A 12,345-nucleotide genomic window follows, 5' to 3' on the forward strand; every position below is an offset into this window, starting at 1 on the left:
AAAAAAAATTAGCAGGATATGGGGGCATGTACCTGTAGTCCTGTGTACTCGAGAGGCTTGAGCCCAGGAATTGGAGGCTGCAGTAAGGTATAATTGTGCCTCATACTCCAGTCTGGGCAACAGAGTAAGATCCTGTCTCTTAAAAAAAATGGTAATTTTCTTCTTTAAACTATTCCAAATTCTCCATAATGAGCATTTTTATTTGCGAAACAATTAGATAAATGCTTAAGAGTAATCATGCTAGAAATAAACTCAATTATTATGACTTAGTTCTAGATCCACGTTAGGTATATATATGGAGCCCCAAAAGTTTACCTTAATAATTTTAAGGATCTTTATTTTTTCCTAAGGTATTCATCTTTTCCCAGTATAATTTGTATCTACAGTGGCCAGGCACGGTGGCGCTCATGCTTGTAATCCGAGCACTTTGGGAGGCCAAGACAAGCAGATCACTTGAGGCCAGGTGTTCAAGACCAGCCTGGCCAATATGGCAAAATCCCGTCCCTACTAAAAATACAAAAATTAGGCCGGGCGCAGTGGCTCACATCTGTAATCCTAGCACTTTGGGAGGCCGAGGCAGGCAGATCACCTGAGGTCAGCAGGTTGAGACCAGCCTGGCCAACATGGAGAAACCCTGTCTCTACTAAAAATACAAAAATTAGCCAGGCATGGTGGCTGGCCTGTCATCCCAGCTACTCAGGAGGCTGAGGCAGGAGAATTGCTTGAACCTGGGAGGCAGAGGTTGCAATGAGCCGAGACCCCGCCATTGCACTCCAGCCTGGGCAACAGAGCGAGATTCCATCTCAAAAAAAAAAAAAAAATTAGCCCGGCATGGTGGCACATGCCTGTAATCCCAGCTACTCAGGAGGCTGAGGCATGAGAATCGCTTGAACCCAGGAAGTGGAGGTTGCAGTGAGCTGAGATCATGCCACTGTACTCCAGCCTGGGCAAAAGAGCTAGACTTTATCTCACAAAACAAACAAACAAGTTACATCTACAGTTTAGAGCAGTCAATTAGTTGCAGCTCACATGACTCTCAGAACACATTTGTGTCAAAGTAACACAACCTGTGAATTAAGGCCATACCCATTTCCTTTAGCTCTATGATTTCCATGTCAGGGGTCTCTCTGGGGTGTTCTGAAGTCAGTCCTAGATAGACATTGACATCGGGATAGAGTCCATATCTCTGCACTCTGGGGCTCTCGGTTGGTTGAGTTCTCTGGGCTCCAGTAAAATCCTGTAACACAGGAAATATTGTCAAGGACATAGTCATCCTGAATGTCACTGGTGCTTTAGAAACCATCTAAGTATCTGATAAACTCCCTCTTATTCCTGTTGGGTAGACTGACTTTAGTCCTAATTAACTAGTTTATTGTTATTGCCAATACCTTAAAAGCAATAATAGCTACCATTCACGGAATCTCCACTAAGTGCCTACAAAGTGCCCCTACTATGCATATGTGTTGAACCTCCCTAGCTCCCCTCCTCAATTCCATGCTGTTTTCACCAAGTTAAGCAGTTAGGCTATTCTCAAGAACACAGAAATGGTGTAATAAAATGAGGATTTCCAAAATTTCTTACAACTTGGTCTCTAGCTTTGTCTTAGTCTCTAACTTCCTACTCTCCTGAGTTAGGTAAGCAGAAATAAACTCCCAACAACTTCAGGGCTTGCCTTTAAGTCATTCTTCAGAAAATACCGGATATCTTGAAGGTTCATAGTTCGGTCTTTCTGCTTGACGTGGATGCCTGACTTAACAATATCATAGTAAGGTTTCGGAAGCCTGACATCAGCTTCTAAATAATTCCCCAAGACTACGGCTTTTTTAACAACTGAGCCATCTAAGCCATTCCAGGGTATGTCATCTGTAAGGAAAAAGTCATACAAAGGAGTAAATTAGGAAACCAGAGAGTGGAGTGAGGGGAAAAGAAATCAGATGAAGCTGGGTAACCTTAGGCAAGTCACTTAACTCCTTTATTTTTTTTTTTTCTAATCCACTGTACTTTAAAAACAATTCATTCCCTTATATATTAATTTCTCTCTGTAGAAAAACTACCAGGAGGGGCTGGGTGTGGTGGCTCACACCTGTAATCCCAGCACTTTGGGAGGCCGAGGCAGGTGGATCACAAGGTCAAGAGATCGAGACCGTCCTGGCCAACATGGTGAAATCCCCTCTCTACTAAAAATACAAAAATTAGCCAGGCGTGGTGGCATGCGCCTGTAATCCCAGACACTCAGGAGGCTAAGGCAGGAGAATCACTTGAACTCGGGAGGCAGAGGTTGTAGTGAGCTGAGATTGCGCCACTGCACTCCAGCCTAGTGACAAAAACAGAAAACAAAAAACAAACAAACAAAAAAACTACCTGGAAGGCCAATTCATAAGTGAGAAGCCACTTTACCCATTTACCAGGGAGATCACTGCTACAGAGATAGGAAACAATAGTGTCAGCAACATGTACACACGGGCTCCCCGCTGGCAAGGGAACCCAATATTCATCTCACGTATATTGTCATTTTGCCTCTGGGACTGCAAACACCATAAAAAAGCAGCCCTTGGCCGGGCGCAGTGGCTCACGCCTGTAATCCTAGCACTTTGGGAGGCAGAGGCGGGTGGATCACCTGAGGTCAGAGGTTGAAACCAGCCTGGCCAACACAGTGAAATCCCATCTCTACTAAAAATACAAACATTAGCTGGGTGTGGTGGCGAGCACATGTAATCTCAGCTACTTCGGGAGGCTGAGGCAGGAGAATCACTTGAACCCAGGAGGCGGAGGTTGCAGTGAGCCGAGATCACACCACTGCACTCCAGCCTGGGCAACAGAGTAAAACTCCATCTTAAAAAAAAAAAAAAAAAAAGCCTTGCGCGTTGGCTCACGCCTGTAATCCCAGCACTTTGGGAGGCCAAGGTGGGTGGATCAGGAGGTCAGGAGATCCAGACCAACCTGGCTAACATGGTGAAACCCTGTCTGCACTAAAAATAGAAAAAATTAGCCGGGCATGGTGGGACACGCCTGTAGTCCCAGTTACTTGGGAGGCTGAGGCAGAAGAATCGCTTGAACCCAGGAAGCAGAAGTTGCAGTGAGCCAAGATACCGCCACTGCACTCCAGCATGAGCAACAGAGTGAGATTCCATCAAAAAAAAAAAAAAGCAGCCCTTAATGAATGTGATTTTACTGTGTGTGTGTGTGTGCGTGTGTGTGTATGTCTCTCTCTTGAAGGATTCCTTCCATCTTCAGATATATGACTACTTTCTCCACATCAGAGCAGTGGATTTGGAAGTACATCCATTTCTTTCAAGTGACACTGTTTATACATCTAATGGACACAGGGTGTGTTTCATAGATTACTTCTCAGAGGCTAGTCTTTCCCCCTAATTTACAAGTTCTCAAGGGATACCACACATAGATCATAAGTACTGGTACCAATATTCAAGTTAAAAAGTTTGCTTTGGCCGGGCATGGTGGCTCACACCTGTAATCCCCGCACTTCGGGAGGCCGAGGTGGGTGGATTACAAGGTCAAGCGATTGAGACCAGCCTGGCCAACATGGTGAAACCTCGTCTCTACTAAAAATACAAAAACTAGTTGGGCATGGTGGTGTGCACCTGTAGTCCCAGCTGCTCCGGAGACTGAGGCAGAAGAATTGCTTGGACCCGGGAGGCAGAGGTTGCAGTAAACCGAGATCGAGCCACTGCACTCCAGCCTGGGTGTCAGAGCAAGATTCTGTCTCAAAAAAAATAAAAAATAAAAATAATAAAAATTAAAAAAATCTTTTTAGTTTGGATTAAATGCATTATCACTGACAAGCAGATGGGTGGGCTTTGCTGAGTCTTTTTTTTTTCTTCTTTCGAGACAGAGTCTCACTCTGTCACCCAGGCTGGAGTACAGTGGCACTATCTCGGCTCACTGCAACCTCTGCCTCCCAGGTTCAAGTGATTCTCCTGCCTCAGCCTCCCAAGTAGCTGGGACTACAGGCACGTGCCACCACGCCCAGCTAATTTTTGTATTTTTAGTAGAGACAGGGTTTCACCATGTTGGCCAGGCTGGTTTTGCACTGCTGACCTCAGGTGATCCACCCGCCTCAGCCTCCCAAAGTGCTGGGATTACAGGTGTGAGCCACTGCTCCCAGCCAAGAAGTCTCTTTTTAATAAGTCTTCTATTTTCATAAAAGTCAGTAACTCCTGTGGGGGAAGAAAAATACAACCTAAGAATAGGGACTTTGGTCAACCATTAATGATCTTGATCTACCTGTTAAAATCTCCTGCATGATCATAGAAAAGCTGTAGATGTCTGACTTCACTGTGGCTGCCTTCTGTAAGATCACTTCTGGTGCGGCCCAGTTGTATAGCTGCATAGGAAGGGGCACTCGAGTCAGGTCCCTCTGTACACCTCCGTCCTTGCTACGGAAAGAAACTCACAAGTCAGGGCTCATGCCTTAAAGGGTCTTTCATTCATTCATTCATTCATTCATTCATTCATTCATTCAGAGTTTTGCCGTCACCCAGGCTGGAGAGCAGCAGCGTGATCTCAGCTCACTGCAACCTCTGCCACCTCCTGGGTTCAAGCGATTCTCCTGCCTCAGCCTCCCAAGTAGCTAGGATTACAGGTGTGTGTCACCAGGCCCGGCTAATTTTTTTATTTTAGTAGAGACGAGGTTTCGCCATGTTGGCCAGGCTTGTGGGTCTTTTAATCAACATACTACATTTGTGAAAACTTTGCTGACAACCTCTTTGAGTTCCTGGAAACCTAGCTAGACAATGAGCTAATCCACACTGCTTCAGAGCTGTTCCAACACCTGCAATTCCTTACTATTCCACCTGGGCCCTCTCCCCCACTTCATCTGGCAACTCTACTGCTCACCCACTCCACTCAAGTCACAGGGGCCGTCTTTCAGTTCCTCCAACATACCTCATGTTCCTCAGCAAATTAACCCTTCAAGTCTTTGTACTGGCAGCTTCTGCCAGGCATGCCCTGCCCACAGATCCTAGAGTGACTAGCTACTTTTTGTGACTGAGATATTTGTCTGAAAGTCACTTCCTCAAGGAGGCCCTCCCTGACTGCCTAATCTAAAGTAGTCCTGTTTTATTGGTTTCAGAGCACTTATTATCTGAATTCGTGTTCATTTAGTTTATTATCTGTCTCCCCTCCATTCTAAAGAGTCAGCTCCATGAGAGTAGGCAACTCATCTGCCTTTATATCACTGTACTTCTGGGCTTACACCAGGGCCTTGATGCTTGCTGTTGAATAAATGAATGTAAACTCTTTCAAGCGCCCTCTCAACCCCCATTTGCTTTATCAAAGCCATCTGGGACTTCCCCAACTCCTCATGATTATTTCCTTTCTGAACTCCTGCCATTTTGGGAATGTGCCCTCTCAGTTTAGCACTCAAGGGTTCACTCATATGCTTAAATAACTCTTCCCAACCAGACTCCTTAAGAGCTAAGTCAGAGCATCCTAAATGTCTTCTGGCCCAGCAAGAGTCCTCAGGGTAAACTCAGCACTGACTTGTGCCCACAGCTGTCATGACAATCAAATGAGATCATGGATGTAGAAACACTTGGGTGAGCCATAAAGCGCTCTTTCATGTCAAGAATTAGTATGAATATTATGGGAGGCATTCAGTCAAGACTTAATGACCGGCAGTTGATAATTAAGAATTAAGTTTTTAAAAAGCAAGTGCCAGCAAGTTTTTTGTTGGTCTGGAAAAAGGATAGATTTTAGAGGATGAGATGGGCTTCTCAGACTTTGAACAAACTTCCCTAAATAAAGTTTCTTCCAGCAAATCTTTGGATAGAGGGCAGTGAGTTCATGAAGTCATGAAGGTGAAAAAGCTAGTATTGACTTTAGTTATATTGCTGAAAAGTCACCTATGGCCTAGTATAGTGTGAACAGTGTGGATATGCATACAAATTTAATACACAAATAATTATATATTGAACCCAGGAGGCAGAGGTTGCAGTGAGCCAAGACTGAGCCACTGCACTACTCCAGCCTGGGTAACAGAGTGAGATTCCGTCTCAAAAAAAAAAAAAAAAAAAAAAATGGGCCAGGAGCAGTGGCTCATGCCTGTAATCCCAGCACTTTAGGAGGCCGAGGCAGGTGCATCACTTGAGGTCAGGAATTCAAGACCAGCCTGGCCAACATGGCGAAACCCCATCTCTACTAAAAACACAAAAATTAGCTGGGCATGGTGGCACATGCCTGTAATCCCAGCTACTCAGGAGGCTGAGGCAGAATTGCTTGAATCCGGGAGGCAGAGTTTGCTGTGAGCCGAGATCGCACCACTGCATTCCAGACTGGGCTACAGAGCAAGACTCTGTCTCAAAAAAAAAAAGGAAGGAGCTGAAGGGTAGGAGAAACTGCTGTACCACTTTTATACCAAGAGATGGAAGGCTATCCTTGACAATGACATTCAACAAACTGATATGCCCTAGTAGAGTGTTACCAAAAATAAATGTGGGATTGAAGGCTATTTTGGGTTGGTGAATAATCAACTCATGTTATCAGCTTTCAAAGAAGGGTATGTTGTTACACCTGCAATGGCTTGCTGACTGACATTTCTAACACTTCTACCTGAAGTACCATCCTGAGGTCATTCCTAGATATTCACAGACCCTTGGTTACCTTCTACCCCCTCACTTGGCCAGTTGTTGACCCCAGCAACTCCATGCATTTCACTTTATTCCCTCCCATTTGGCTTCATGGTCACCACTAGGCCCTGTCTCATGGTCTCCTGGCTGGTGTTCCTGTCAACCTCCAATCCATCCTGCCCCTATATCCTGGAGACATCCTCTACCATCTGGTTTGGCCCCATCTGTGTCTCTAACCAATCAGTTGGGTAACTTCACACCATTGCTTCACCCTTGGGTGCCTCAGTTTCCTCAACTATATAAGGACAGCATTGGGCTGGGCCATCTCCAAAGCTCCATTTCAGGCTAGGATTCACATTTCTATTGGTGAGCAAAAGGAGAATAAACTGCGGTACCTTTCTCTCAACAGCAGATGGCGATCCATCACTGACAAAAGTGCACACCCTTTCGCTTCCACTGCTCCTGAACACAGCCAGAGAGGTCAACCCTGCTCTGAACCATTTCAAGCTTTTCCTTCAACTAGATCATCCAATCATTTAGGAAACATTTACCGGCCAGCCATAGTGGCTCATGCCTGTAATCCCAGTACTTTAGGAGGCCGAGGCAGGAGGATTGCCTGAGCCCAGGAGACTGAGATTGTAGTGAGCCACTGTACTATTGCCTGGGCAAAAGAGAGAGATCCTGTGTCCCCCACCCCCAGAAAAGAAGGCTGGGTGTGGTGGCTCACACTTGTAATCCAAGCACTTTGGGAGGCCAGGTCGGGCAGACCACAAGTCCAGGAGTTCAACTCCAGCCTGGGCAACACGGAGTGACCTTATCTCTATAAAAAATAAAAAAATTGGCCGGGCGCAGTGGCTCACACCTGTAATCCCAGCACTTTGGGAGGCTGAGGCAGGTGGATCACAAGGTCAGGAGTTCGAGACCATCCTGGCTAACATGGTGAAACCCTGTCTCTACTAAAAATACAAAAAATTAGCCGGGCGTGGTGGCGGGTGCCTGTAGTCCTGGCTACTTGGGAGGCTGAGGCAGGAGAATGGCGAGAACCCAGGAGGTGGAGCTTGTAGTGAGCTGAGATCGCGCCACTGCACTCCAGCCTAGGCAACAGAGCGAGACTCCATCTCAGAAAAAAAAAAAAAAAAAATACAAAAATTAGCTGGATGTGGTGGCATGTGCCTGTAGTCCCAGCTACTCAGGAAGCTGAGGTAGGAAGATCGCTTGACACTGGGAGGTTGCAGTGAGCCGAGATCGTGCCACTGCACTCCAGCCTGGGTGATAGAGCAAGATCTTGTCTCAAAAAAATAAAAAAATATTTACTGAGCACTTACCGCAAGTGGCAGACCCAGAGCTGGTGATGAACTCCCCATCTGGTGGGGCAGACAGACTTGTATAGAAATGACTGTGGTACATTTGCGTGACACATGTGAGGAGAGGAATATGCAAAGTGCCTCAGGGGATGAGGGCATCAGTATAGATTTCACAGAGAGTGTTGGGAGACTGTGTCTGAAGTGACTTTAAAAGGCTAAATTGGCATGTGCCAGGTATTCCAGATGCAGAGAGCAGTGTAGTAAAAGTGCCTTCAAATGGTCAGAAGAGAGCGGGGCAGTTAGGAGATTGACACTACAGGTGGAGCCTCACTTGGGGAGGCTTCTGCTCCCTGAAAAGGAGTCTGGACTTAATCTTGCAGGCAATAAGGAGACCCTGAAAGCTTTTAACTCAGATTAAAAATGGACCAGATGTGAAGCTGAGCAGTTCAACTAGTGACAGTTATCTGGCCTCTGCCTGTTCCCATCTAGAAAAGTGCCATGGCTCCAGTTGTACCCTAACGGCTCCCCTGCTTTTTTTCTTGAGACAGAGTCTCGCTCTGTTGCCCAGGCTGGAGTGCAGTGGCGTGATCTTGGCTCACTGCAAGCTCCGCCTCCCGGGTTCATGCCATTCTCCTGCCTCAGCCTCCCAAGTAGCCGGGACTACAAGCGCCTGCCACTATGCCTGGCTAATTTTTTGTATTTTTAGTAGAGACGGGGTTTCACTGTGTTACCCAGGATGGTCTCGATTTCCTGACGTCGTGATCCGCCCGTCTCGGCCTCCAAAAGTGCTGGGATTACAGACATGAGCCACCGTGCCCGGCCAGAATGGCTCCCCTGCTTTCTCTTGCCCCATCACAGCCCCTTCTCCATACACAGGAGCAAGAGGGAGGAATTTTTTTTTTTTTTTTTTTTTTTTTTTGAGACCGAGTTTCACTCTTGTTGACCAGGCTGGAGTGCAATGGTGCCATCTTGGCTCACTGCAACCTCTGCCTCCCGGGTTCAAGAGATTCTCTTTACCTCAGCCTCCCGAGTAGCTAGGATTACAGACATGCGCCACCATGCCTGGCTAATTTTGTATTTTTAGTAGAGATGGGGTTTCTCCATGTTGGTCAGGCTGGTCTTGAACTCCCAACCTCAGGTGATCCGCACACCTCAGCCTCCTAAAGTGCTGGAATTACAGGCATGAGCCACCATGCCCGGCCTAGAGGAAGGATCTTAACCTACAAATCATCCATGACCCTATACTGCTCAAAAATGCCTATCCTAAGAACACAGCATCCCAGTGTTCTTAAGATAAAATTCGAACTCCTCACCAGGGCCCACAAGGCCAAGCACGACCTGACCTCTGCCTCCTCTCCATGCAGAGGGACAAAAGGCACTCCAGGTCTGGGGAAGTGAGAGCCTTTTTGTTTCATTTGTTCAAAAAACATATGCTGAGTGCACATACAAAAAGGCCTGTTCTGGGTATTTGAGATATAGCAGTAAATAAAACAGAAATCCCTGCCTCGTGGAGCTTTTCATCTTTGAGAGAAGTTACAGAGTATGTGACAAGCAAAGATCTGGTGAGAGACCAGAAACAAAGCATCAGTGATGGGTAGATGGCAGACAAGGGTAAGAGGAAGTAGGTGGGTCTAGGCAAGGGGTCTGTCCAGTGGCTGAGGCCTCACAGAAGAGCAGAACCAATACTGGCCCAAAGGCTCAGAGGTGCGGATGGCAGTAAAGAAGCGCAGGGGAGAGCCTCTGCCTCTCAAAGCTTGGGGGCTCTCAGGAAGACTTTGACTCTTGCCAACAGGAAACTAAGCCCACTTACCAACTCCTGAATTTTGACTGCCTCTCTCACTGTGCTGAGCCCCTTGAGGGCAGAGAATGCCCTCCATGTGTATCCAGGCCAGTGCCTGGCCCAGATGTAGGAGGTGTGACAGACCATTAGGCTCATCAGCACCCATCACCTTCTCTCCTTCCAGGATGCACAGGTAAGGCACAGCTCAGCTTCCCTCCAGTAGAAGGTAACTGGGCTCTGGCCACTGCAAAGTGGGAGGCAGTAACATACCCATTTCAGACTGGCCCCAAACCCCACTGTGTCCCCTCCATGTTCTTTCTTGCTTGCTGACTGGCAGTGCAAAGAATGCAGTGGGGGATCAAGGCCTGAAAGGTGGTGAAGCTACAGATTGGAGTAACAGGGAACACTGTCCCTGCCTCCAACACACACTGGATTGCAATGTGAGAAATACACCTTGTTGTGTTAAAAGCCACTCAAAGGGCCGGGCGCAGTGGCTCACACCTGTAATCCTAGCACTTTGGGAGGCCGAAGTGGGCGAATCACCTGAGGTCGGGAGTTCGAGACCAGCCTGGCCAACATGGTGAAACTGCATCTCTACTAAAAACACAAAAATTAGCCAGGTATGGTGGTGAGCACCTGTAATCCAAGCTACTAGGGAGGCTGAGGCAAGAGAATCGCTTGAACCCAGGAGGTGGAGGTTGTAGTGAGCCGAGATTGTGCCACTGCACTCCAGCCTGGGCAAGAGGGCAAGACTCCGTCAAAAAAAAAAAAAAAAAAAAAACCGCTGAAAATTTTGGAGTGGATAATTATAGCATTTATGCACATTGGCTAATATGAGCTCTTACTTGTTAAATGTTTATTAAAATGTCTCTAAATTCCTCTAGCCTTGGCAGACAGGGTAAAGCATTTGGGACAGGTTCAGCAACTGATGGACAGGTTCATCTCACCAATGAGAAGTCCCACCCAGATCAGATTCTGTCTCTACAGGAAAGGTCCCCAAGGGAGATCAACTTCAGGACAAAGTCCCACTCCATGTTATGCCCACCTTTCCAACATATACTCCAGGTTCGTCAGCCTCGCTTCACCTGGGGAGATGATGTGGACAGCATAGGAGCTGAGGGAGCGGTGGATAAACCCCTGGAAATGCAGGTATCTCAGGGCATCAGATATCTGGAGCAGCAGGTGCACAATCACCTCCATGTGCAGCACTGGAAACTGGGACCGCTGCAAGCAAGAGATAAAATGCCAAGAAAAAAAAAAGGACTGGGGCCCTGACACTGTAGAGCATTTTGTGATTTCCAGTCTTTCCATATGATCCTCACGGTTACCAAGGATCCCCATTTTACAGATGGAGAACCTAAAGCTCAGTGAGGCTAAGTGAATGGCCTGACGTCCCAATGACTCAGGCCCCCTGGATCCAAACCTGGATTCCTTTCCCTCAGCTGAGCTGCTTCATACCACAAAAAATGAAAAGAAAGTTCTCAAAGTCTGGTATGTGCATTCAGGATTGGCCTGGGGAAAACTGACAGGGGAGGTCCCCCCATACCACCAGTAAACCTGCCCTGTCCCCTTCCTGTCCAAGCCCAAGCTGCTGGGGAGAACCTGGAAGCTCAAAGGACCCTGCAGAATGCAGGTAACCAATTCAGTCCTACCCCAGTCAGATGAGACAGAAAGTGCATCCTAAGGGGACAGAAATTCACTCACATCAATGCACCTGGCTGACTAAAGTCTTAATGCGTCTCTCCCCCAGAGAAATGGTCTTTAAGGTAATACCCTCACTCAAGGGGGAAAAACAGAAAAAAACAGAATAGGAGGTCCTCAGGCAGAAGGAATGGCAAGCCATTTGGGGGAAGAGCCCTTCTTGGGGTCTCCTTACTTCTATCCAGAGTATTTAGAACAAAGTCTTGGAGGAAAAAAACCTAAATACTCCAAGAGCTCTCTAAACCTACATCTCAGACCAAAGCACCCTTTCCAGGGACTCTATACAAGCCAGCAAAGATGTCTCCCAACCCCAAGGAAACTTGAGAGGTGAGAGGGGAGTGATACAGGCCTCTATAGAAAAAACTGGGAGAGAGCACTAATGAAAATGTAGGAAAATAAAGCCAGTGGCTGCTGGATTATAGTTAGTCAAAGGTGTCTGTGTTTTCTGGGTCCATTGTGCTCTTAGATGTCTGATCAAGAAGCAGGACTAGGCTGGCTGCAGTGGCTCGTACCTATAATCCCAACACTTTGGGAAGCTAAGGCAGGAGGATCGCTTGAAGCCAGGAGTTCAAGACCAGCCTGGGCAACATAGTGGGACCATGATTCTACTAAAATTTTAAAAATTAGCTGGGTGGGGGCTGGGTACAGTGGCTCAAGCCTGCAATCCCAGCACTTTAGGAGGCCAAGGCAGGTGAATCGCCTGAGGTCAGGAGTTCGAGATGATCCTGGCCAACATGGTGAAACCCCGTCTCTACTAAAAATACAAAAATTAGCTTGGTGTGGTGGGGGGTGCCTGTAATCCCAGCTACTTGGGAGGCTGAGGCATGAGAATTGCTTGAACCAGGGAGGCAGAAGCTGCAGTGAGCAGAGATCGTGCCACTGTACTCCAGCCTGGGGGACAGAAGGAGACTCTGTCTCAAAAAAAAAAAAAAAAAATTAGCTGGGCACGGTGGCATGCACCTGTAGTCCCAGC

General features: G+C 47.2%; 1 protein-coding gene across 4 annotated transcripts in view; it reads right to left on the minus strand.

Moving 5' to 3' along the window:
- The window catches only part of TEX14 (testis expressed 14, intercellular bridge forming factor), a 134,727-nt gene that overhangs the window by 46,645 nt on the left and 75,737 nt on the right, over positions 1–12,345 (minus strand). For all 4 annotated transcript variants that reach the window (XM_003272318.3, XM_003272320.3, XM_003272319.3 and 1 more), the window contains exons 10-13: positions 10,717–10,895; positions 4,246–4,397; positions 1,673–1,863; positions 1,087–1,237 (exon numbers count right to left, since the gene is read on the minus strand). In XM_003272318.3, the coding sequence (XP_003272366.2) occupies positions 1,087–1,237; positions 1,673–1,863; positions 4,246–4,397; positions 10,717–10,895 (673 nt within the window). The remainder of the gene's footprint in view (positions 1–1,086; positions 1,238–1,672; positions 1,864–4,245; positions 4,398–10,716; positions 10,896–12,345) is intronic.

This window comes from Nomascus leucogenys, chromosome 14 (genome assembly GCF_006542625.1).
Source record: "Nomascus leucogenys isolate Asia chromosome 14, Asia_NLE_v1, whole genome shotgun sequence".
Classification (NCBI taxonomy): Eukaryota; Metazoa; Chordata; class Mammalia; order Primates; family Hylobatidae; genus Nomascus; species Nomascus leucogenys.